Source organism: Microcebus murinus, chromosome 5 (assembly GCF_040939455.1).
Source record: "Microcebus murinus isolate Inina chromosome 5, M.murinus_Inina_mat1.0, whole genome shotgun sequence".
In the NCBI taxonomy this organism is placed as follows: domain Eukaryota; kingdom Metazoa; phylum Chordata; class Mammalia; order Primates; family Cheirogaleidae; genus Microcebus; species Microcebus murinus.
The window spans coordinates 93367870-93394866 of NC_134108.1; the positions used below are offsets into that span (position 1 = coordinate 93367870).

The 26997-nt window shown below is 47.7% G+C and overlaps 1 protein-coding gene and 1 long non-coding RNA gene across 2 annotated transcripts in view; one reads left to right on the forward strand and one right to left on the reverse strand.

The window, feature by feature from the left end:
• Window positions 1-1459: 1459 nt before the first annotated feature.
• Window positions 1460-20844, reverse strand: LOC105869189 (uncharacterized). The gene is made up of 4 exons (XR_001153039.3): window positions 20774-20844; window positions 9336-9600; window positions 9014-9141; window positions 1460-1859 (listed from the first exon to the last, which is right to left on the reverse strand). It is a non-coding gene; the product is annotated as an uncharacterized LOC105869189 (long non-coding RNA).
• TRAM2 (translocation associated membrane protein 2) overlaps window positions 20238-26997 on the forward strand; it is an 81686-nt gene continuing 74926 nt past the window's right edge. The window contains exon 1 of the mRNA XM_012760852.3: window positions 20238-20491. Coding sequence (XP_012616306.2) covers window positions 20372-20491 — 120 coding nt within the window. The 5' untranslated portion in view covers window positions 20238-20371. The remainder of the gene's footprint in view (window positions 20492-26997) is intronic.

Consider the following 26997-nt stretch of genomic DNA (forward strand, 5'->3'; position numbering starts at 1 on the left):
AAAACAGAAAAATTAGCCAGGCGTGGTGGCAGTGGTAGTCCCAGCTATGTGGGAGGCTGAGGCAGGAAGATCGCTTGAGCCCAGGAGTTTGAGGTTGCAGTGAGCTATGATGATGCCACTGCATTCTAGCCTGGCTCAAAAAAATTTTTGTTTTTAAAAATAGGGATTACAATACCTGATTCATTGATTATTATGAGGATTAAATGAGGTGCTATATGTAAACCACTTAGCACAATGCCTGGTACTTAGTGAATGCTCAGTAAAAGGTATCGTTGTTACTATGATTATATGAAAATGGACAGTAAGTCATCCCAGATGACCTAACAAGTCAGTTATAACCCAGAAGGCCTGGGTTTCAGTTCTGGATCTGCAGTGAATTAGCCTTGGAACAGCCTTGTGAGCCTCAGTTTCTACAATTGTAAAATATAGATAGCACTATCTGGCTTTTTGTTCTTCTTGTAACTAATGTTTATCAAATGCTCACCATGTGGCAGACACCGTTGTAAGTTCTCTTCATGTTGATACATTTTTTTTTTTTTTTTTTTTTGAGACAGAGTCTCACTTTTGTTGCCCAGGCTAGAGTGAGTGCCGTGGCGTCAGCCTAGCCCACAGCAACCTCAAACTCCTGGGCTCAAACGATCCTCCTGCCTCAGCCTCCCAAGTAGCTGGGACTACAGGCATGTGCCACCATGCCCGGCTAGTTTTTTGTATATATATTTTTAGTTGGTCAATTAATTTCTTTCTATTTTTAGTAGAGACGGGGTCTCGCTCAGGATGGTTTCGAACTCCCAACCTCGAGCAATCCGCCCGCCTCGGCCTCCCAGAGTGCTAGGATTACAGGCGTGAGCCACCGCGCCCGGCATGTTGATACATTTAATCCTCACCACATCCCTGTTTTGCAGATGAGGAAACTGAGGCACAGAGGTGACAAGCGCAGGGTCAGGCAGCTATTAACAGCTGGAGCTAGGGTTCCAACCCAGGCAGTTTGGACCCAGGGCCTGCCTTCCTACTCTTCTCACTGAAAGGCTCAAACGGTGTCATGATTACAAAAGCGCTTTGGGCGTGGGAAGCATTATACAAACATGAGATTATTACTACTTATCTGAGTCTCTTGGTGTTTGGTCTTCGAGTGGGATCCTTAACCTTTTCTGGCAAGGCCTGGATTGGAGAACGACTTTAGATTTTCCTGAAGCCTTTTCTTTACTCACTGGCTGTTATGAGTTGAGTGGAGCTAAGTTCCCAACACCCTTTCCCCAGCGAATAACAGAAGCAGGCCTGGAAATCAGGTTAGCCCTGACTCTTAGCCCTGTGGCACTGCTATTCTGCCTCACTGACCCTCAGAGGCTTATTTCTGGTTGGCATGCAGGAATTCACTCTTCTTGACCACTGATTTCACAAGATTACATTCTGGTTCTTTCTTTCTTCCATCTTTTTTTTTTGGAGACTTTTGATTGAAATATAGCATGCATACAGAAATGTGCACAAGATCATAAATGGGCAGCTCCATGTGTCCACATTGGTGTCAGCAGCACCCAGACAAAGAGTTAGTACATTGCCAGCACCCCTGGATCTCGCCAGACCCTCCCAGCCGCAAAGGGCCAACAAAGGAACCACTATCCTGACTTCTAACATCACAGATTGGGGTTGCCTGTTTCAGAGCTTGATATAAATGGGATTTCACAGTACTCTTTTGTGTCTGGCTTCTTTTGCTCCACGTTATGTTTGTGAGATTTGTCTGTGTTTTGCATATCGAGCAGTTCGTTCTTACTGCAAGAGAGTATTCCATCGTTCCGGTCTTTTGAACCAAATCAAGAGGTACACACAGAGAGAGAAGTGTCCTGAAATGGTTCAAGCTGGTCCTTTAAAAAAAAAGAAAAGAAAAGAAAAGAAAAGTTAAAGCAAGCAAATGGCTGAAACGACAAAAAAAAGTTGTTTAATCTTTACAAATTGGATCCAGTTTATTGGCCATGTATTAAAAGCCGCTTTCCCAGATGATTCCTCTATCCCTCTTTCCTCTCCTTCTCCCCTAGATTCCCACGGCCCCAGCGCTGTCACCCTGCCTGAACCCATGGGCGGGGATGGAGGTTAACTAACTGTGTTCTACCTGGGCGAACCCACCTCGCCCTCAGAATCACTAAGAGCCGGACTGTCCCCAACTACAACTTCAGCCACATCATAGCCACCTTCGACAACACTCAGAGCCACTGCCTCTCACATCTGAAAAAGTTCCTCTCGTCCAACCAAGCGTGAGTCTACAGGGAAGAGCTCCTGCAGCCCCAGGCCAGAGTGAGGCAGGATGGAGTCTGCAGAACGGGGCTGGTCCTCTGCTGTGCCCCGTCCCTTGGTCCCTTGCAACCGCTGCTGAGAGTCACTCCTGCAGCTTTCTCAGGCTCTGCCCCAGGGTCCCAGGCACTGCGGTGTCGCTGCAAAGGGACTGCACCCTCCTTCTGCCACCTTTTCCTTACCAAGCCACGCCAGTTGCAGTTCCTTACCAACCCACGCCAGTTGGGCCTGATTTCTTTTTCTTTTTTTTTTTTGGGACAGAGTCTCACTTTGTTGCTCAGGCTAGAGTGAGTGCCGTGGCGTCAGCCTAGCGCACAGCAACCTCAAACTCCTGGGCTCAAGCAATCCTCCTGCCTCAGCCTCCCAAGTAGCTGGGACTACAGGCATGCGCCACCATGCCCGGCTAATTTTTTCTATGTATAGTAGTTGGTCAATTAATTTCTTTCTATTTATAGTAGAGATGGGGTCTCGCTCTTGCTCAGGCTGGTTTCGAACTCCTGACCTCGAGCAATCCGCCCGCCTCGGCCTCCCAGAGTGCTAGGATTACAGGCGTGAGCCACTGCGCCCGGCCTGGGCCTGATTTCTTCATGCTGACCAGCCTTTCTGGGGTCTCCCTTTTGCTGGTAACCATGACCTCATCCCGAGATGCAATTTTAGGGGAACCCTGATGCAAATCAGCGGGACTGCCATGCCCTGAGCCAGAGTCCATATATGGAACAATCCCTGAACTGCGACAGGGATAGTGCTGACTGTGATGCAACACAGCTGATTCACCAGCTGTCCCTCGCTCCCTAAGCTGGGCCTGCCCACCCCAGTTTCCGTGAAGATCGGCACGGCACCCATAGCAAAAGGTTAAGACAGACGAAGTGCAGGACATTTTGGTGCCCTTGGGAGGCTGCAAGCTACGTTTTACTTTTTTCTCGGCTCCCCAGTTCCTGGAAGGCTGTCCCTTCTGGAATGTACTAGAATAATAATATGACTGGTGCTTTTTCTTCCCCACTTCTCTTGCTGTGGGCGTGGTCAGGAAGAGGCGAGGAGAGAAGACAGTTATAGCTCAGAGGTTTGCTCCAGCCCAATTGCGGAGGACAGTTTTGAACTAAAAGCAGTCATAGGGCCCCGCCCTGACCCTGGGCAGAGTTCAGTATTCACAGCCCTTAGTTGGAGCCTTGGCTATTCTTTGGTCTCCACCCTCAACTATTTTTATTTGTTTGGCCTTCTGTTAAGTATGAGGGATAGAACTAAGAAAGTCTCAGACGTAGGGAAAGAATCCTGAAATCTGGGTTACCAGCTGCATTCAAAGCTCATAAGTGGATAATCATGTTCTTTTTATTAGCATCCTCACCGCCATTCCACGCCTATTAAAAGCAAAGCATTATAATAGATCTAATAGCGGTGTGCTAGAGCCAGCTCAAACCTAATTTTTAGATTTTTCAGAAAATTTGCAAGCTGACTGTTACATATGACAATTATTAAAGATTAAGTTACATAAAATTACAATGGAACAAATCAGATTTAAAACAAAGGTAACAATTACCCCAACTCATCGCTTCCTAATTATTTCACTACATTTTACTATTACCTGTGCTCTCGAGTCTGTTCACATGGATTATGTATCTGTGTGGTGGAAATGCCATACAATCATGTGCCACTGCCCTTCTCTTCCCAATTCCTTGTCTGGCGCTGTCACACTGGTAGCTTGAACTCAGCCGGATGGAAGCATTTGCACCATGGGACTCAGAAAGGTATAAACCAGGGCTTGCCCCAACCCCCTCCAAGCGTGAGTTATTAACGATTTACTAGCACGCCACCGACTCTAGCGGGCAGTAAAGGATAATACCTGCCCTCAAGCTGCTTGTAATGCAGAGAGGGAAACAAGGCCTTCAAGTCATGAGGGGGGCACTGTCTCCAAAATGCCACACATGAGAGGAAAAGGACATGGGCCTTGAAGTCAGAGAGACAGACCTGTGTTAGCATCCCAGCCTGCCACTCCCTAGCCATGCCACCCTGAATGAGTTACCTAATGTTCCTTTTCTTTCTTTTTTTTTTTTTTTGAGAAAGAGTCTCGATTTGTTGCCCAGGCTAGAGTGAGTGCCGTGGCGTCAGCCTAGCTCACAGCAACCTCAAACTTCTGGGCTCAAGCGATCCTGCTGCCTCAGCCTCCCGAGTAGCTGGGACTACAGGCATTCTCCACCATGCCCAGCTAATTTTTTCTCTATATATTAGTTGGCCAATTAATTTCTTTCTATTTATAATAGAGACGAGGGTCTCGCTCTTGCTCAGGCTGGTTTCGAACTCCTGACCTGGAGCGAATCGCCCGCCTCGGCCTCCCAGAGTGCTAGGATTCTAATGTTCCTTAATCATCTGAAAACTGGGAATAATAGCACCTCCTCACCAGATTGCCACAAGGATTTAATGGCAAAGATGTAAGAGTGTAGAGAGGGCATTACCATCTGGGGGAGCAGCATGAGAAATCGTGGAGAAGCATGAAAGTGAAAGAGGTCATCAGAGAATGGCCAGCCGTGTGGTATATCTGGATATTAAGATACAGCACTAAGGGCATCAAGATGGACAGAGTGTAGTAGGCTGTGACCCTGGAAATGCAGGATGAACAGAGAGGGAAATGGTGCAAGTGGATGGGACAGGGCGGAGTTGATTGAACTGCTCTTAGGCAGACAACAGTCCAGGTTATCGTGTTTGAAGGGCCTCGAGTTCAGGCATAATTCAGACAATCATATCCACCAGGAGGTACAATCTGCAGGCAGTATCATGGGCTAAGGAGAGCTGTTCATCCAAGACTAACCCCCAGTCACAGCTGGAAATATAGGGGCCTTGCCCAACCCCTAAAGAGGGGGCCAGCAGGAACTAGGCAGGAAGTCAGGACCTTGGTTAAATAGGCAAAAGTTTGGGGAGGAGGTGTGTACCAGTACTCGGGGAGGACCAAGATACTAGGTAGGACAGGCAAACAAATCACCAAGTAGCATATCAAGGCATTATTGGAATGGACCAATAATGAAGGGATTGAATTTCAGCTAGGATGAGTTTAGCTGCAAGTAACAGAATAATTGACTAACAGGGGCTTAAACAATAAAGATACTGAAGTATCTCACAAGAAGCCTGGAAGTAGTGGTTCTAGCGTTCGGTAGCTAAACATTGTCATAAAAAGGCCAAGCTCTTTCTATCTTTTCACTCTGGTACACTTACTGCTGCTATTCTTAGCATGTCACCCTATATTCTTGGAGTTGAGGCCTGTGGCAGCTCACACTACCTCAATCAAAGTGGATAGCCGTGGGGCAAACCTCCTCAATGTCTCCCTTTTTAATGAGAGAGCAAAATCCTTTCCCCAAAGTTCAGCGCATTTCCCTTTACATCTCATTGGCCGGAATGGGCCGCATACCCCAGGAGGCGGAATAGTGCCTTCAAAGGTGTTCACACTGCAGTGCCCTGGAACCTGTGACTATGTTACCTTACGTGGCAAAAGGGACTTTGCAGGTGTGATTAAGGGCATGAACATGGGAAGGTTCTCCTGGATTATCTGGTATGCCCCATCTAATCACATCAGCCCAGCTGGTTAAGGGAGATGGCATCTTGAGGGGGATTTGTTACTGGTTCTGACATGCAGTGTCTTGTGTGTAAAAACCAAAGAGGGGCCAGTAGGAGCTAATAGAGGCCCCTGGCTGACAGCCAAGAAGGAAACAGGAACTTCAGTCCTACAGCTGCAAGGAACTAAATCTGCCAATACCGGAAAGAACAAGGAAACTGATTCTCCCCTTGAGCCTCCAGAAAAGAACACAGCCCTATGGACACTTTGATTTTAGCAGGTGAGGCCCATAATACATTTCTGACCCACACAACCGTAAGAAAACACATTTGTGTTGTTTTGAGCGAAAGTTGTAGTAATTTGTTACAGCAGCGATAGAAAACTAATACACACGCACACCCTTACAGCCACTACTAGTAAAGGAGCCTGAGAGAACTATATATGGCTTAGACCAATTAGGGATTATCCCCTGGGAATGATTGGGTGACAGGCCAAGTTCCCTGAGTTATTGTCAAGTAATCATGAAATAAGAAATGAGGGCATATGGATGAAGGTTTGGGAACCCACAGTTAAGGATTGGCAGGTGAGCACCAGGATAGAAAAGCCAGCTATTTTTAGCCATCCTCTGTTCAGATAGAGCTAGTCATTAAACACTGAATAGCACTATGGTTAAAACTAGAGTTCAAACTACACAGGCTCCCACAGATCAACCCTTTACACCAGGACCCAGTTCCAATTGGGAGGAAAAGACCCCGAGAAGGGCCACATGGGTTCCTAGCCTCTGGCTGAGCTTCCAGAGCTCAAATCTGGAGAACACTACTTCCTGTATTTCATCAATCTGAGATGCACCAGCATTTTGCAAACCACTAAAGGAAGAAAAAGTGCTGTCAAAGAAACAATGACATGCCTTTGATTGTAACTTCAATGTTAAATGAGGAAGACTTTAAGATGAAAAAAAGGGTGCATCTTAGAATCAACCAAATAGAATGATACAAATTTTCCACCGATATGAGGGCTAACGCTTGAGACGCTGCTGGCTCAGTCAGAGTTGGCAGGGGTGGGGTGGGGTAGGGGATGGTTGCTCATGACTTCCTAAGGAAGGCAGAGGCCAAGGTGGGACAGTGAGAGAAGGTGCTTGTGGAGCTCCTTGAAGCTGTGGACTTCCTGCAGCAGGCAATGGGCAGTCACTGAAGGCTTCTTGCAGGGAAGCTCGATGCTGGTGTCTCTGACCATATGCCCGTTATCTAAAGCAGTATTTATGACTCCATCTCATATCAAAGCATGACGGATCACTTCCGTCTTGCCCAAGACAGCCGGAATGCAGTAACTGCTGGAGTCGCCTTTGACTGGTACTGGTTAGCGCGTTCATCCCCGTTACAAATTAGGACACACTCAAAGGACAGCTTTGTTTTAAGGAGGAGCTCAGGTTTACTCATCCTGATGTGCAGAGCGTGTGTGTCCTCTGAGTCATCAGGTGGTGGACAAGCCCTCCTGGCACCCTCCCCGGGACTCTGCCCTGGGGCCCTGAGGGGCAGTAGGGATTGCACCAAAGGCTTCATCTGGACAGTGGGAAAACTTGCACAGATGGAGTCTTTAGGAGTCAGCGACGATCAATTTTGCCTCCTGCTTTTATCCCTTTGCCTGGGGTTGGCCCTGAGTCCAGAAAATTTGGAGATCTTTCTGAGTACTTTTATAATTAGGGGGGGAAAAAAATCACAGCATCACATCACCATATGGAAAAGGCTGTAAGAAATCACCTCCAAACCCATAATTTTTCTGATTAGGAAACAGAGACTCAGGAAATGAGCGTGGCTGACCTGAAGTAACCGACCTACGGAGCAGCAGAGCTGGGCTGGAATCCAGGGCTCCCGCCATCCCCAGGCCGTGCCAGGAAAGGCAGCCGGGTGGGTGCAGAAATTCCAGCACCCCCGGCACACTCTGGGTTTGCCTCTTACTAACTTGGGGGTCCTTGAGCAAGTCACTGAACAGCTCTGGGCTTCCGTTTCCCGGGCTATAAAAAGGGGCTAGTGATAGTACCTACTGCAGAGCATTGCTGGGAGGATTAAATTTGAAAATCCACGGGAAGGTCTTACACCATCGCGTGTCAGCTAGCAATTGCTCCACACAGAGTCGTCCTTATTGTGGTTATTCCTTTGTGCAATCTCGGGCTGCCTCCCTCACCTCCGCCTGCTGTCGGGCTGGAGGTCTGAACTTTGAGACTTAGGGGCAGAGGCATCTGTGGAATTTGCTCCCCTCGCTAATCTGGCAAAGTCAACAAATCATTTCGGTTCAACCCAGAGGAGCCCCTGGAGATGTGAGGTCATGGCATGTAAGTTTCATGTGCCAGGCTCGGAGTGCTGGACGGACGGAGGGAGGGTCTGCAGCCGAGCTGGGGGAAGGAAGTGGCTTTCTGAGGTCTGCAGCCGAGCTGGGGGAAGGAAGTGGCTTTCTGAGGTCTGGGGAAGCCGTCAAGTGCAGAGGGGAAGGGGAAGAGGCACGGGAGCAGGGAGGCGCCCGGGTGGGGGCACTGGGAGGAGAACAGAGTGCAGAAGGCCAGGAAGGGGGATGTGATGTGGGCATTCACGGCTAGAAAGGAAGGGGACTCGGAGCCTATGAAAAGGACCATTTTCTGCAGGGCTCAGGAAGGGGCTCTCACAGGGGATTTCCTACACGGGGCTCCAGGCCTTGGCTGCCTTCCCCGGGAAAGGTGGTGTTTGCCACGGGGAACGTGCACACTGCATGGCTTTAGTTCAGAGACGAACGGTGCCCACTCCTGTCTCTGGCACTGCTGGGCTCCTTGAGCCTTGTTCAGCTGGGAACAAACCCGTTCTTTCTTTGAACCACACACTTCAGATGTCTCAATGCAAGACAGGGACACTGAAGCCAGGGCCGAAGTGGCATAGAGGGCGTGGAAGCTATGAATAATGCTGGGGCGAGGGGAGGCGAGAGCCCTGAGGGGGGTATTTCAAAGAAATGCACCCTTGGCAGAGGGCTTTAGAGTGACCTTAAGACTGCCGGCCAGCCCCAGACCCCTGGCCGTGCTGACATGGCTATTCCGAGGAGCTCAACGTGGTCTAGGGCAAGGCCTCCTTGGAAAGAAAAATTTGAAAGGTAAAAATAAAACCAAAAGAAAATACAATCGACTCTCTTTTCCTCTTTTCCGTACCCCTAATCAAGAAGTACAGTACCCACCATTGAAAAATCACATCTCAGGAATAGCACACACTTTCTGACAGCATCTGTCAAGATTTCCGATGAGGCTGATAGAGACGTGTTCCATTTTCATGTTGTGTAATGAGTAGATGGGAGTCCTTGCACATCTGTTCAGGCAAGATAATGATAATATTATTACTAGAGGCATTGTGCTGCAAACACATTCTATTTTTTCTCTCTCCCACCACCCCCCGCCCCATCCTTCTCCTTCCTCTCTTCTCTCCTCACAACCCTCTCCCTTCTTCTCCTGTTTCCTTTTTTGCTCTCACCTATCCTCGTCTCTCTTCGTTTCTTTCCTCACCTCAGTGCCCTGCTCAGCTTGCAGAAACCCAGGGGACAAAACAAGGGATTCCCATCCAATCAGGAGCGGGGCTGGCTTCCAGAGATCACAAGAGACAGGAATCCTGGAGTCCTTCTCGAAGCACTGGTGGCTCCTACTGCAAATCGCCCTCTCCCACTTGTCAGCAAGGGTCCTTCAGCCCCGACAGAGAAATCTCTGGACCTGCCACATGCCCAGTGTCACCAGCAAAAGAATCAAGAGAGACAGCAATGGGACCAACTAATTTCTGCGAGAGAGACAACAGATGGAAAGGGTTTAATGTCTTGAACATCCAGGAATATTTTATGTCATAAAAGGATACTTGTGGATAACTAATCAATTTAGAAAGGAATGAAATTTTAATGTTGGAGTATAAGCACAACAAATCAGAATGTGGGGTTGAATTTCAAGGGTTGGGGGAGCTGTCCTTGTGCTTATGAAGTCATTCATTTTTTTTTTTTTTTGAGACAGAGTCTCGCTCTATGCCTAGGGTAGAGTGCCGTGGCATCAGCCTAGCTCACAGCAACCTCAAACTCCTGGGCTCAAGCCATCATCCTGCCTCAGCCTCCTGAGTAGCTGGGACTACAGGCATGTGCCACCATGCCCGGCTAATTTTTTCTATTTTTAGTAGAGATGGGAGTCTCACTCTTGCTCAGGCTGGTCTCGAATGTCTGAGCTCAAGCGATCCTCCTGCCTCGGCCTCCCAGAGTGCTAGGATTACAGGCGTGAGCCACTACTCCTGGCCCATCATTCATTTTTATCAGCAAGTATTCATCCAGCACCTACAATGGGCAGAGAATGAGCTGGTTACTAAGTCTCCTAGATGAAAAAGTATCATTCCTGCTTTTCAGGGCCTTAAAGTCTATCCCAAGGTAAACTTCTGCCCAACCTAAATATAGCTGTGGTCCTCAATGTATCTCCTGAGTGGAAGCAGAATCCCCTTGGGGCCTCTTCCTTATGAAATTATCTTGGTATCAACATAAAGATGGAATGGTTCAGATTCCTGCACATCGATCCATTAATCCATCCACTTATTCACCTTTCCAGACATCTAACCATGCATCTTTCCAACCATCTGTTCACCCATTCATTCATCCACCTAACCCCTTAACCCACTCATCCATTCATTTACCTATCCATTCATCCATCCATCCATCTACCCATCTACTCACTCATCCATCATTCTCACAAGTGTGTGGTAAGAGGCCAATTACTAGTCCAGTGGGGAGCAGGGTATACCTAACCAATGACAGGGAACTCTAAAGCCAGAACCCTGGTATTTGCTTGCATTGTCCATGCCTGATAATTGACAATGAATGGTTTCTGAATGCTGGGCTGTGATCAAAGAAGCAGAGTTGAGATGCATTTCAAGGACCAGAAACAAGGGCTCACAGGAAGGTGCCTAAATTTCATCAAGACAGTGTCTGGGTTTCTCCCCATTGTAGGAGAGAGATGCTCTGAGAAGACAGGCCTGGCAGTAACAGGGGCTCTTGGGTGTGCTTTGGCTCACAGAAATCTTCTTTCCACAGAGTTCTTTCTATTGAACTTTTCCTCAACGTGGCAGCCCACTGCATCATAATGGTGCCACTCTGATAATTATTACTTTCCTCTTGTATACAGGAAAACTAAAGATAAGCATTTTTATGGGCAGTTTTAATTCCCAATAGTCTTTCCATCTAAAGAGCCTCCCAAATTGGAGGACTCAGTGGAAAACAGTGCCTGAAATTGTTCCCCGGCTTCCCAAATGTTATATTCCAGTATTTTTCTGGTTGTGGGAATTCTGGCGGAAGTCTACTCATTTCTCATGTTGAGTTGTGTCCCTTTTTAAAAAACGATCTCCTCTTTCCATCTGAAAGTCAGGTGGCACATTCATTAGTCGTCTGGAATTAGTCTGTCTCTGGCTGAATGAGAGATGGAAAGGGGAAACAGGGTGCAGTGGTTAGAGCCCTGGAGCCCTCAGGAGTCCGGGTTCCCACGCCTTACTCTGTCACTGAGTCACTAGCTGATGCTGGGGAGGGGACTTCGTATTTCTGAGTTATTGTCTGTCTGCTAAAGGAGAGCGGGCATAGGACTCAGAGACCATAGTGGGAGCAAAAGACCAGGAGGGAGGGGCCCTGAGCTTGCCCGGATTCATCAAATCCTTATACACAGCAAGTTTCTGGGCCTTGCTTTCTTTGCCTGTAAAGTGACAGAGTGGCTACATAATGTTTTAAGGTAGTTTCTGCTACCTGGAATCTTAATTCCACTCACTGTCTTGCTTAGCATATTTGATACCTGGAGCAGATCATTTTTTAACACCTTGCTCCTCTTGATGAAAAAAAAAAATTCCAGAAAAAATCCTTGCCATGAAACAAATAATGGTAATGACAGCATATACTCTATTTCACTGTTTTAAATGTTAAACCCAAATAAAAGGTTCCAGTGGTTACGTAGAATGATAGAATTAAAGTAACTTAAGTTCTGTTTCTTCATCTTTACAATCACTGAACTGTCCTTGTTTGTTTCAAATTTGTGGTTGAAACACAAAAATCTGTAGTACCAGTTTGGAAACATGAAATAAACTCAGATGCCCCTAATAAACTCAGATGATGTTAGCTGGGTACGAACCAAAACATACATCTGAGACCACATATATCAGGGGCTGACAGTATATATAAGAGTTCCTAGGATTAACTTGCAGGTAGGATGCAATGTTTATTAAAAGATAAAGAACAAAAATATGATAAGTTGAAGCTCACATATACTTATTGAGACTTAACAGTTATCTGCAACTGTTTAAAACTTAGACCAAAAGATCTGGGGGAGGGGAGAAAGTATTTTATCCCTCACATTGTTTAGAATAGCCAGCACATGGTGATAATGAAAAAGCAGATCAATTTTTAGTCAATTTTAACATTTTAAAAAGGTTTTTATTTTGAAATAACTTTATAAGAGAGCTGCAAAAATAATATAGAGAATTCCCATATGTCTTTCACCAGCTTACATAAGCATGGTACATTTATTAAAATACCGAAATTAACATCGGTACAACACTATTAAGCAAACTGCAGATTTTATTTAGATTTCATCATTGTTTTTTCTGTTCCAGTGTTAAATCCAGGATACCAAATTGCATTTGGAGGAGTATCATTGCTTTAAAATTCATTACAGATATACAAAAACCCCTTATTGCCTGCCCCAGGGTCTGACCACTCCCAACTCTCCCCATTTCTTGGTATACCACTGTTGCCATGAAACTCTTGTGGAGTTGGGGGTAAGAAGATCTGATAGCTGTGGAGTCTCATCCTTTGGTGAAAGGTGTTGCTGAGACTGATATAATATATTCAACTGCTAGAGCACAAACAATTCTACGTTGTCAAGTTGGCGATCCTTTACCCAGACACTGTGAGGCAAGTGACATTTGAAAGGCTCATATGCCTAGTGTACAGAAATCAGAAAGAAAGGCTTGTTTTGGGCAAAAGCACGTCAGATTCTGTGGGGCAAAGAGGCAAAAATATCAAAGGTGAAACATACTGAAAATACCATGGCACAAATACTCTGGATGCCCAATCCATACCAATTCTCCCTTTTTCTTGCTGTGGGAATTCTTATTTTGTTAAGGCACCTCAAAGGAGGCTGGAATTCTCAGCCCCTCTGAGCATACATCTTTAGTGAAGTTAATCTAATTGTGCCAATTCAGCTCGGTTTGCCAACAACTGGTTGAGAAATGGCCATGGAATCTAATTCTGCCCAATGAGGCACGAGGGCAAGTCTGGGATTTCTAGGAAAGTTTTCTTCACTCTTCAAAAAGTCCCTCCCCTTCTTGCCCGAAAGTTGGGTCTTGCTGATTGGATTATTCTTTGTTAAAGGGTAGAATGCCTGGAGCTGTCGCAGCCACTTTGTAAACAGGAGGGACAAGCCTGAGACAAAAGCAAACACCAAGTTCCAAAGTGGGAGGAGAGTAACACTCGTCTTTAATGCATTACTTACCCCTGAGAATGAACTAACTTCAGACTTCTTGCCACGTGAGAAAATACATTTTCTACTTTTGGGAAATGACAGCTGATGGAAAAGATTCATCAGCACAAAAGCATGCTGTGCTTCACATAGACAAAGCTGGGGATGGTGGGCATTTTAGCGCAGCCGACAAACCAACAGCATCTCTTTTCAATCATGCATTCAACCAACACTTGATAAGAACTCATGTGAGACTCTTGTGCTCGGTACTGTTGGAGTATGACCATTATGGATGGTAAGATGCGTGCCTTGAAGGATCACAGCATCTCATGGAGGGTACCCGAGAGGTACAGAAAACGTGCTGTGTGGATGCCTCCAGACTAGTGCCTGAAGCTTAGTGAAGCAAGAGGTAGGCATTCTTTATCTTGAAGGATAATAGTTACCTTTTAGGCAAAGGGATGTGGAGCAAGGGTATGGTGAGGGGAACAAAACCACAAAGACACATAGGTTGGAAACAAAGGTTTGTTTTGAAAAGAAGCAATAGCCCAATTTAGTTAAGAGTTGATGCAGTGGCCATGCGTGGTGGCTCACGCCTGTAATCCTAGCACTCTGGGAGGCCTAGGCGGGCGGATTGCTCGAGGTCAGGAGTTCAAAACCAGCCTGAGCGAGACCCCGTCTCTACTAAAAATAGAAAGAAATTAATTGACCAACTAAAAATATATATACAAAAAATCAGCCGGGCATGGTGGCACATGCCTGTAGTCCCAGCTATTCGGGAGGCTGAGGCTGGAGGATCGCTTGAGCCCAGGAGATGGAGGTTGCTGTGAGCTAGGCTGACGCCACGGCACTCACTCTAGCCTGGGCAACAAAGTGAGACTCTGTCTCCAAAAAAAAAAAAAAAGTTGATGTAGCCAAATCATCAGCCTCCAGGATCAGAGAGGTAGAGAGGGGCAGACGGTGCTTACCTGACAGTGCTGAGCTTCAGGAAGCCCAGACAGCCAGTAGCATGGTCCAGCAAAGGGAACCTCCTGCTGAGAGCCTGACTTGATGGTCTGAGTCTAGGTTCAGCTACCCACTAATTATGTGGCCCTTGGTCATTCATGTGTCTCAGAACAGCTACAAGACAGGGTTGGTAATAACTGTCTTGCCTCCCTCACAGGACGACTGTAAAGTGTAATATAAACGTGGGGGGTTATTATTTCCTCCACTTCCAGATGTAACTATATACACACCCATTCGTGGGTCCCTGTCCCTGTCTCTGAGGAGTTTTCCTTCTTGTTCCTGTCTTTGGAGGTACCCTCCAGCCTCCTCCTTGGTTTCATCAATGATCTCCTGTATTTCAAGTATTTTCAGTATTTCCCTCTCTGTCTCTGTCTCTCTCTCTCTCTCCTGGGTATTTCTTCTGTCTCTGAGCATGTTCCACTCTCAAAAATTAAATATAATATAAAGACCCTTATTTAGACCCTCCATATCCTTCAAAACACCATCCATTTCCCTTTTTCTTACCAAAACAAAATTTTTTTAAACTAGACTACCTTCCCACCTCCTTTCCCCAACTTCTACCCACTGGTGAATCTACTCCAATGTTCAGCTAAGTGGTGTCTCAGAGCCATGATGGCTGAATCTAGGGGGTTCATCTCATTCCACCCTGCTGGATCTAACCTGTCCTGTGAAATCCTTGTGTCCTGTCTTCCTCCACCCCATCTTTTCCTCTTTCTCCTCTTCCCTTCTGAGTGTTGGGGTTCACTAGGATTCTGCTGACTTCAAGCTTTTTCTCGCTCTCCCAGGAACACTTATTTAAACTGATGACTTCAACAGTCCCATCGAAGATAAGTCACAAACACCTTTAGTTCCGATTTTCCTTCCCCAAATCCAATCCAACAATTTCTGACTGAATTGTCAAAAGTGTCGGTTTGCATGTTCCATGGATGTTCCATGCATCCTTGGGCTCGGCTTCTTCACAGATGAGGCCACCTTCTTCTCCTCTCTTAAACCTGCTCTTTATCTCTTGTTCCATGTATCTTTTGTAATGGTCCCACCATCATCTTGTCATCCCAGGATAAAATTTTGACTCATTTAACTCCCTGACGCAGTCTTATATGTAGTCAGTCACTAAATCCGGTTAATGAATCCTTGAAATGTTTCTGAAATAATTCATCTCTCTTTTATTCTTATTTCTACTATCATTTGAGAAGTGCTCATTTCTTTACTGGATTGTTATAACAGTTTCCGAAGTGGTCTCCCTGACACCACTCTGTTTAAATTGGAATGATTTTCCATATTACTGATAGTTCTCCTCTAAAGACAGATCTGGTCATGCTTAAAAACTTCCCATTCATCGTTTGCAGAATAAAGTGACAATTCTTATTATGGTATTCAAAAATCTGTTACAATCCAGCTCCATCTTAACCCTCCAAATTCATCTTCCACTGCTCTTCTGCATTCTCTGTCAATAAAATCTCTGTAAGGTAAAGGTGCAGACCAAATGTCCTCTTCCCTATACCCCAGACAGAATGAAGTTACCTTTTCTTTGTGCTCATAGTGTACATATTTCAAATTGTTCTTAGAATCACCATTCTCTCTCTGAATTATAATGATGCCTCTGTCTCTTCTAAAATATTATAAGCTCCAGCAGTGTGGTGTTAAGTTACCTTTTGCTGTATAGCAACTTACAACAAGATTTAGTGGCTTAAAACAGTATATGTTTATTATCTCACAGTTGGTGTGGGTCAGAAATTTAGGAGTAGCTCACCTGGCGGGTTCTGGCTCAGGGTCATAGTCAAGGGGTCGGGGAGGGGTTGTGCATTCATCTGAGGGCTTGACTGGGGCCGGAGAATCTCCGTCCAAGGTGGTTCACTCACATACCTGGCAAGTTAGTGCTGGTTGTTGGCAGGAGGCTTTAGCTCCCTGCCATGCAGACCCCTCCATAAGACTGTGAGTATCCTCTCAATATGACAGCTGGCATGCCCCAGGGCAAGTGATCCAAAAGGGAGAGAAAGAAAAAACCTAAAATGCCTTTCATGACCTATCTTGGAAGTTACACACCATCACTTATGGCATATTCTATTTGTTAGAAGTCAGCCGCTAAGTCTAGCCCACACTCCGGGGGAGAGGAATGCATGGCCACCTCTTGAAGGGAAAAGTACCAAAGAATTTGAGGACATACGGTCACATGCCACATGACGAAGTTTTGGTCAATGGTGAACTGCATAAATGACAGTGGTCCCATAAGATTATCATGGAGCTAAAAATCCTTATTGCCTAGTGACATTGTAGTCACAGCGCAACACATTACTCACATGTTTGTTGTGAAGCTGGTGTAAACTAACCTACTGTTCTGCCAGTGATATAAAAGTATAGCACATATAATTATATCAGGACATAGTACTTGATAATGATCATAAATGACTATGTTACTGGCTTACGTATCTACTATACTATACTTTTTGTCATTATTTTAGAAGCTACCCCTTCTACTTTTTTTAAAAAAAGTTAACTGTAAAACAGCCTCAGGCAGGTCCTTCAGGAGGTATCCAGAAGAAGGCATTGTTCTCATAGGAGATGACAGCACCATGTGTGTTATTGCCCCTGAAGACCCTCAGGTGGGACAAGATGTAGAGGTAGAAGACAGTGATGATGATCCTGACCCTCTGTAGGCCTAGGCTAATGTGTGTGCTTATGTCTTAGTTTTTAACAAAAAAGTTTAAAAAGTAAAAAATTTTTTTAAATAGAAAAAGCTTATAGGATATAAAGAAGGAAAATATTTTTGTACACCCGTACAATGTGTTCGTGTTTTAAGCTAAGTGTTACATGAATCAAAAAGTTAAAAAAATTAAAAGTTTATAAAGTAAAAGTTACAGTGACGTAAGATAAATTTAATATTGAAGAAAAAATTTAAATAAATTGAGTATAGCTTAAGTATACAGTGTTTATAAAGTCTACATAGCATACAGTAATGTCTTTGGCCTTCATATTCACTCATCACTCACTCACTGACTCACCCAGAGCAACTTCCAGTCCTGCAAGATCCATTCATGGTAAGTGCCCTAAAGAGGTGTACCATTTTTTATCCTTTATACCTTATTTTTACTGTACCTTTTAAATGTTTAGACACACACTTATCATTGTGTTACAAATGCCTACAGTATTTAGCGCAGTAACATGCTGTACAGGTGTGTAGCCTAGGAGCAACAGACTATGCCATATAGCCTAGGTGTGTAGTAGGCTATGCCATCTAGGTTTGTATAAGTACACTCTATGAGGTTCACACAACATTGAAATTGCCTAATGATGCATTTTTCAGCATATAACACCATTGCATTTTAAAACTACCACCATGGTTTGTCTTATCTTTCTGTCCCCAGTAACTAGCACTGTGTCTGGCGCTTAGTAGGTGCTCCATGGACTCTTCTAATGGAATGGACATTAAAGGGGGAGACATTGGAGGCAGGGAGATCCATGGCTAATTAGCATGAGCCATGTGTAGAATGGTGCAATGGGAGTTGGTGGGAGAGATTTTGAGGTAAGAATTCATAGGACTCTATAACTGGATGAGAGGGGTTGGGAAGAGATCTATTTGAGGTTCAAGATGGTTTTGGAAACCAGGACTTAGAGATGCCTCTGATGGCTGAGGTTAGGCATCCAGTACTTCCTTCACAGGGTTTCAAACCATGCATCTAAGAACCCTATGTCTAATTGTTTAACTGTTCTTCAAAGGGTCCAGGGTTGGCAGTCAGCAGTATGAGCACTGTCTAATCCATCCCCTTCACTTTAGGCTTCTCATTTCTACACGTGGAAGTTACAATACCTCACCATTCTCCCAGGACTCTCTGCCTAAACTAAATGTTAAGAGCTAGGCTGGGTGTGGTGGCTCACGCCTGTAATCCTAGCACTCTGGGAGGCTGAGGCGGTCGGATTGATTGAGGTCAAGAGTTCAAAACCAGCCTGAGCAAGAGCGAGATCTCATCTCTACTAAAAATAGAAAAAAATTAATTGGCCAACTAAAAATATATAGAAAAAAATTAGCCAGGCATGGTGGCACATGCCTGTAGTCCCAGCTACTCCTGAGGCTGAGGCAGAAGGATTGCTTGAGCCCAGGAGTTTGGTTGCTGTGAGCTGGGCTGACACCAGAGCACTCTAGTCTGGGCAACAGAGTAAGATTCTGTCTCAAAAAAAAAAAAAAAAAAAAAAAGAGCTTGACAACATCCTACCTTTTGCAGGAAATTCCCATCACAATACCCTCTACAAATAGCCAGGGGGAAATATGGGGGAATTGTTAGGTTCAACCATCTGATACACTGGTGTTCCACAGTTTTAACCTATAAGGAAACCAATCTCATAGGGTTCAATCTAATAGATGTGGCTGCAGGTTGAAATTTTAACATATCTTCACAGAGAAAAATTGAGGTGCTCCGGAGTTCTTGATCTTTTTGTTTTTCACAAGACTAAGGTCCATATTAACACATTGACTGCCACACCAGAAAAAAATTTTTTTCCTTGGGGCCATGGTGTTTTATTCTGAAAATAGAATAAAAACTTGGAAAAAATGATCCTTCATAATTTAATGAATATTTATTTTTATTGTTTTGTGTGGGAAAGTTATATGCAACTTGCAAAATAGTTCAAGGGGCTCCCAAGGTGAAGAGACGTGAGCTACATATGCTTCACATGGCCTCGGGTTCAAAAGTAGCATGAATTAAATACAACTCACATGGCAGTCAATGTGTTAAGGCAGGCCAGTCTTGAAGTTAAATGAGGTTTAGCCCAATACAGGCATGATTTATTCATTTCCTTGACAGTCAGATAAGAAAATTAAAGACCCAAGACTCTGCTAAATACTGAAGTGCGCAAACTTACGAAGGAAAATTTCTCAGGAACTCCATCCAGTCTCAATCTCATTTCCACACTGTGACAGTTTTAAGAAATCATATTTACTTAGAAGTGAAGTAACTGTGGACCTAATAATAAAGGGAATGGGAATTAAATAGTTCTTTGTTCATTTCGCATTTCTGAGCATCTAGAAAGTGATTAGTTGACTCCTTCATTACTGGTAGGATTAAATCCAATATTTGCGAATATAAATTAGTTTATTAAAAAGACCTTTTGTCCTTCCAGGAGCACTTTTAAGACTTAAATGAAAACTTTCAATGAGAAGGTTCCTTTTTTTTAGCCTTCTGTGTTTAGTCTTCCGCTTCTTCCTATCCATGAATATTGCAGGTAGACTTTGGGTGAGACGTGTAAAACTAACTTAGGGTAGCAGGAGGATTCCCAAAGTGAAGAGGGCAAAGCTGCAGTCGTCCACCCACTTTCCCCCATGGGAACGGAGCTCCCCCGGGGCCCAGTCTTTTGTCTGCTGGGCACTCAGGGCGACCTGAGCCGTGCCTAGCCAGCCCACGGCAACTCCTCCGTAAATACTCGATTAACCACCCATTCATTTGCCGTCCGAGCAGGGCGCTGTGGCCAGCGAGAAGGCCGGCCCGCGGCTTCCCCGGCTCCACCGAGCCCGCGCCGCGCCTAGCGCCACAGGGCCAGGGCCCGCGACCCCGGGAAGACCCGGCCGCCCGGCCCACCCCGCCCCTGGGCCGGCCCGCGGCCTCCCGGCTCTTCCCTTCCCGCGGAGGAAAGAGCGAGGCGCGACGAGTGGGGAACCCGGGCCCACTTCCTGTCCGGACAGGCCCGGGCGTCCGCCTCCTCCCCCGGCCTGCTCTCTCGGCGCGGGAGGCGGCCGAGCCCCGGGCGCCGGGAATGCGGCCGGGCGCGGCGCGGGCGCGGGGCGAGCAGGACCCCGGCCGGCCCGCGCGCGCCCCGCGGCGAGAGGGTTAAGCGCGCGGGGGGCGGGGCGCGCCGCCGAGTGCGGGCCGCGGGTGCGGAGGGGGCCGCGGCCGGAGGCGGTTCCGGGCGGCGGGGGCGGGGGCGGGCGGAGGAAGGGGGCGGGGCCCAGAAGTTGTTCCGCGCTGGGCGGGCGGGCGGCTGGGCGAGCGGGCGGCGGGCCGGCGGGCGGACCGGGCCGGGGCTGGGGAAGTTTGCGCGGCGGCTCGTGAGCGCAGGGTGCGGGCCCGGCCGGCCGCTGCGCGCCCGCTGCCATGGCTTTCCGCAGGAGGACGAAAAGTTACCCGCTCTTCAGCCAGGAGTTCGTCATCCACAACCATGCGGACATCGGCTTCTGCCTGGTGCTCTGCGTCCTCATCGGGCTTATGTTCGAGGTGAGACGGGCTGGGGAGAGGGGTGCTGGAGGGACGGGCACTGCCCCCTCTCGTGCGCCGCCCGCCCGGCGTACCCCTGCAGGTCCCCCCGGGGTCCTCGTCTGGGCTGGGGAACCTGGCTGCCATGTACGTTATCTGCACCCGGGCTTTGTGCACGGTACCCCCTTCCCCCCTGCTTTGTGCGCTGTGCCCCCCGGCCCCTGCCCGGGTCAGCGCAGGCAGCACCCCCAGCTCCGCGCCGCGCCAGCCGTGCCATGCTCTGCCGCCCCCTTGGGCACCCACCTTATCCTGCAGCTCCTTCTGCAGCCCTTAAACCCAAGCCTGGCCTCGAACCAACTGCCGCACTGCCACCCTGGCCTGACGCGTGGGGTTTCCTTTCTGGCGTCCGGGAGCCAAGCCCAGAGACTCCCAGACTCGCAGTCATTGCACAACCCCCCTAACCCCCCCGCAGTGGTGACCACTAGCTCTTCTGGGCTCTTCCAGTGGGAGGAACCCTGACCCTTTTCCACTTCCCATCTGATTTTGTGGGTGTTTGCATCCGCAACTCTGGAACGTGCTGGGGTGTTCACGTGTGGCCCTGGCCCCATCCCAGCAGTGGCCTTCTGCTCTTCTCTTGCTCCCTCTTTTTTTTTTTTTTTTTTTTTGTTCTGGCCTAAAGGACCAGTTTTTGGATACCTTTTATCAATCTGTGGACTGTGCCTTAATATCCGTCTGTGGTGCTTCACCCCCTTTATAGGGGCAAGGAGACAGACAGGGGTATCTTCTGCTTTTAGGGGAAAGGTGATCCTCTTATAGAGTAGGGGTGTGGGGGGGCAGAGGATGGGATCCAACCCTGACAGCAGTGCCCTGTGCAGGCCTCCCACAACAGGAAGTTTTGGTTAGCCAGCAAGGGTCAGAATCCAAGGGGGCTGATGGGAAGGACTCCTTAGTCTTGCAGAGTGAGAAAGATGTGATATTCAAAAGTGGGAAGAACTGGAGGGAACTGAGTATGGGTTTGCTGCGGTATATCTTGTCTCAAAAGTGAGATATGTGAATGACACTCCCCTCGCCCTCACCATGGTCTCCTCTGGCTCCTCTGAGACATCTCCTTGTCCTCCCTTCTGGGTAGGGTTGCTTATCTACATTCTCAGGGTTGGGTTAGGACGCTGTAACCATTTATAAACTTCCTTGGAGATGGAGGATTCCTCGGTGCCTAATTTCTCCTTCCTTGCCCCTCTGCCTCTTGGTTCCCTGTCTCTACGAGATGACAGGGGTCCTACTTGGCTGGTGAAGCTGCCCTCAAGCTGGGGATGCGTTCTTGTGGTGGCTGAGTCGGGGTTGGCTATGTGAGCGTGTCCCTGGCTGGGGTCTGTGGGAAATAAACCTGGGACGAGGATCTGGGTCTCCACTCCGCGTTTTGGTAGTGTTCCTTTAGTCCAGTCCCTCTCTCTTTCCTCCTACTCCCACAGTTCTCTCTGGTGGTATCCCAAATGAATAGGGCTCCTCCAAGGCAGGGTCATCCCTGTGTTCCAGTTCATACTCTGTCACTAGTCGGACTGAAAACTGCCTGCAGTCTCAGTTTCCCCGTCATTAAAGAGGTTCGTAAAACCTCTTTCTCACGGGGCAATGGTAAGGTTTAACTGAGATCCCATCAGCAAAAAAAGCTATACCGTCTCCTGCCAACATGCAGACCAGCCTCCTGCTCCTGGAGCCCCGTTGTTATTTATTGTAATAATAGCTCCACGAAATAACAGAGAATTTGTTTTGCCCAGCCAGGACCCTGCTGCCTATTTGCCATCCTCTGTTCTAAGAGGCCTCCCACTGCCATGTCTCCAGTCTTGGAGGGTGTGGCTGGAAAGACACATATGACAGCTGTAAACCTCAAAGCCACATGCTCTGCAGCGGCCAAGTTTCTTATATAGCCTGTGGCTCTCTCTGTTGTATTTCTAGCATTCGCTGAGGTTTGCGGCTCTACCTGCTTTATCTTTGCTCAGAAACGGCTGCCCAGCGTTTGAGCTTGGTTCCTCTTTCCCTCCCGGCCTCTAGTCTTGGGGAAAGTCCTGTGCATGAAACCCGCCACTCTGGGAGTAGAACGGTGCTAGGAGCTCTTACTCCGGGTACCTGATGGAGGAGAAAGGCCCAAGGTGAGAAAAGCAAACAGAACGACACCCCCTCTCCCTTAGGGTTGGACTAGAGCGTGTGGCATGGGCCTGGTTGAAACACGTGTGGGCCACCTCTTCCCACCAACCCCACCACCTCTCAGACCCCCAGGGCTAGCAGGGCAGGCATAACCTCCTCTCGGAGCAGCTTTGTACAGGGACAGGCAGTCTGTGCTGGTCTGGAAGGTGGAGGGCTTTGCCCCAAACCTCCAGTCTTGTGTTCTTCTGTGCTAGGCATGTGGTAGGTCCTCACTGTTTACACCTGCTGACCAACTCTTCACAGAGCTAGGTATTCCTGGTGGTGGTGGTGGTGGTGGTGGTGGTGAGGGGGGGAGCGTGTGGAAGTCTGCTGCCCCTACCAAATGAGAGCAAAAACATCTGGATGCTTCCAGGCAAAGAGCAAAAACATCTGGATACATCCAGGACTCTCAGAGAAACAAATGTGGGCATCTTCACAAACTACCAGTAAAACGGGGGGAGTCGCTTCATAACCTAGCACAGGACTTCCTAGATGTTACTCAGGCTCCTCTGGGTCCTCCCTGGAGGTGCGTGGCGGGTATGCGTGGGTACGTAGGGATGCATATGGTGTGGCGGGCGGTGCAGATCGGGATGTGACACTTCTGAGAAGTGAGGACGGAAGGAGGTGCAAGCGGAAGGAAAAGGAGAAAGGGAGAGAGGACTTTAGGCCCTTGAGGTTCTGACCTGGGCCAGGCTGGGATTCCTTCATTCAGAAGCTGAGCCAGGAAAACCCAGTTGTAATTCTTCCCACAAAGAGTGGCCCCCCTGGCCACTCCTCCCTCTGGCGTCCCCTGCCTGGCCTCTGCCAGTGAGCTGGGTCCCTCTGTCCCCAGCCCTCACCCGCAGCCCTAGCATCTCCACGTCATGCTTGCCTTGCTCCTCCCCGATGCACTGGTCACCTCTTCAGCATGCAGGGGGCTTTCCTTTCCTCCTCTGGGACCCCGGGACATTAGTTCTCTGTCCCCAGGGAGACGATGACCCTAAATTCCTTTCCTTGGGATCACTTCCATTTGGGAACACACATGTAATAGGACTGTCTCCTCCCCAGCCCACCCCACCCACCCCACGGCCTCACTTTTAGTTTAGTTCTGGGCCATCCTGTTTCCAAGGCAGGGGCAGGTTCTTTTCCCTGCACCCAGGTTTTCTCCCCATCCTATATAGGCTGCCTGGAATAGAGGAGCTGCTCTGTGCAGCCACAGCACTTGGCTAAAAAATGTCAGGAATGTGGAACTTTATTTCCCCCCTCCTTCCTTTCCAGCTTTTTCTTTCTTCACTCTGCTTTCGGGAGAGGAGGCACAAGGGGAGTTTTCTACTCAGCTGTTGGTCCTTCAGTCCTTTCTTAGGTGGAGTCTGGCCTGACCATCATTCGGGGTGTGGGCGGCTGGTCGGGGTGTGTGTGTCAGATTTGAAAGTAGCCCCCCCTCGCCTTCCAGCGTCCCGTTCTGTGCCACGTTTCCAACTGAAACAGGCAGGGGAAGAAAAAAACTTAGCAAATAGAGAATGAGGAATAAAATGGGGTGCATGGAAGAGAGAGGAAGCGATTTATATACTACCTTTAAAATGTCATTTCGAGACAGAAACTTTTTTTTTTTTTAAGCTCATTTACAGTCTCTGCAGCTGCAATGAAATGTTTCGAAAATTCTGAGCCTGTCATTTGTTGGTTTGGTTTCTGTCTGGTCTGTGATGACTTAAGGGTTTAGGCCCCAGAGGAGTTCCTGATAGTGGCTGGTTTATGCTTTTTAATTGTTTTGGAGATAGATGTGGCAGATCTACCTTTTCTACCTTTTCTCCCTGCTCCTGATGCTGTGATTGAGTTGTCAGGATGAAATGTTTGCAGTGTATGCAGTGGGAGCCTACTGTGGCACAGCCTGCCGGGCCGTAGGTTCCATGGCAGCAATTCACATCCTCCCAGACATACCTGTAGGCATTGTAAGCTGAAATGTTGGCATCATAAAACAATTCTGCATCTGTTGTGTTGATAGAAAGATGTATATAAATGGCACAGACATATATCTGTGGACGTGGGTCATCTTTCTTTGACCAACCTACCATGAGCTGTTTAAGAAGTTTCTTTGCCTGTTTTTTCTTTTTTTTTTTAAGACGGAGTCTCACTCTGTTGCCCGGTCTAGAGTGCCGTGGCGTCAGCCTAGCTCACAGCAGCCTCAAACTCCTGGGCTCAGGTGATCCTCCTGCCTCAGCCTCCCGAGTAGCTGGGACTACAGGCATGCGCCACCGTGCCCGGCTAATTTTTTTTCTATATATTTTTAGTTGGCCAATTAATTTCTTCTGTTTTTAGTAGAGAAGGGGTCTCGTTCTTGCTCAGGCTGGTTTCAAACTCCTGACCTTGAGCAATCCTCCCGCCTCTGCCTTTCAGAGTGCTAGGATTACAGGTGTGAGCCACCGAGCCTGGCCTGTTTGCCTGTTTTTATAGTTCCTGATTTTACGAATCTCCCACTGTAGCCTTTGACGTAATCCATGAATGGTGTTCTAGAGAAGTTAGTCAGAGGAAACCGAGAGGAGGTGTCACTTATTGTCTTGAGCACCCTTGTGCTGTGGTTGGATTTCTACATTTCTACGTGCATGGCTCAGTGATTTGAGCAGCAGAGCAAAAATTTGCAGCTGCATTTTTCTGCTGGCCAAGCCTCAGATGTAACCCTATCCTATGGGATGTAAGGACACACTGGTCATTCCTATTTTTTTCCTCGGCAAAAATGTTATATTCAGAAAAGTGGCGTTAGAAATACCCAGCACGTGGGTACTTAATAGATGGTCTCAACAACTCCGCTGATGACTATTGCTGTCGGCTTCGTGTTGGGTCTGTGAGTTAGCCTTCCACTCACTGGGCATCCTGACTGCATTTTGTTGTAGAGATGACACGTTTTGAGATGGAGACCTTTCCCCCGAGTGCCCCAGTGCTCGCCATCTATTGTCCAGATGGACCGATCTCTACCCCAGCACCCTCCCTTCCCACAGAACCTTGTGGTGTGGCTGCTCCACAGAGCAAATCTGCTTTCCCTGCGACATCCCTCTTATCAGAACATGGGCCGTGGGTACCGGCGGGTCTTAGGGCTGCCACCGTCTGCTTTGCAGGGAAGTAAGAACCACAAGGAGACAGCCCCGCAAGTTAAATAGGTACCACCCTTCTCTCGCTGGCTCTGTTGTCTGAACCCTCAGTCGCTCATTTCTTGGGGGCACTGTCCAGACCGGTCACAACAGAGCGCCTTAGTCCTGACTGTTTGTAGAATAACATGTGTTGCTATGGCGAAAGCTTCACTCTGGCAGGCATGAGCTCCTTTCTGATCTGCTGCTTCGTGGGCAGGGGCCCCAGAAATCACTCTGGGCATAGCTGATGTACCTCTCATTCCCACCCTGATAAATGACGAAGCCGGAGGGTTGATAAGAGCGGATTAGAGTTCCCAAACTATAGAAGTGCTTTCTAATCAGCGAGAGCACTAATAGCAGGCTTTGGTGGGAAACTTTACTGATAGTATCTCTTAACCTTTTTATCCAGCTCTGTGTATCTGGTATCCACTGGTACCTAATGGTTAAAGAAAGGGAAAAAGAAAAAGAAAACAGTGTAACTACTAACATGGTTCCTGAACAGCTCCTCTTATTTCCTGAGAAGACCTTTATCTTTTATACATTCTATTACTTTGCCCTGATATACCCTGACTGTCTCAAATGTCCCATAGTACAGGAGAACCAAACCTAATGTAGTCACAGCTGGTTGACGTTGCACGTTAAACTGTGTGGTTTACAGAGCTTTGCAAGTGAGTCTTGCAGAGAGTGCTTGCTTTTCAGCAGGGGAGATGGAGCCAGATTATGAGTGGGGGGGCTTGAGGCCTTTGGAGCCCTCTGGTGAGTTTGTAGGAGCCTACCGTTAGCAGAGGGGCTGCTCCGTGGCTCTCTCCGCCCAGCCACGTTGCCTCTTGCCGGCTTCCCTCGTCTGTCTGGAGGGGTTGGCAGCCCTTTGCATCTGCGAAATGCTTGACTAGCCTCACCCTGTAATCGGGATGGTTTATGGAGGTTGTCATACCCATCCGGAGCCTGGCTTCTAGAGGAGAGGCTTGGCCAGCCACCATCCACTCCGAGTTAGAGTCGGAGCCAAAATAAGAATTCTGCAACGTCTGGCTCGCATTTAGAGCTCAGCCTTGATGCTTCCACAAATGGGGCGTCTATGGAATGTAGCCACGGGCTGCTTTATTTTTCTTTGTCTGAATGGAATCTGTTTATTACCTGAAAGAAATGTCTGTGGGTCCTTGTTCCACTCGGAGGCTTTTCTGCCTGGAACAATCATTGCAATTTGCATCTCCCTGAAAGAGGGTACAGGGAGGACCCAAATGTGTGTGT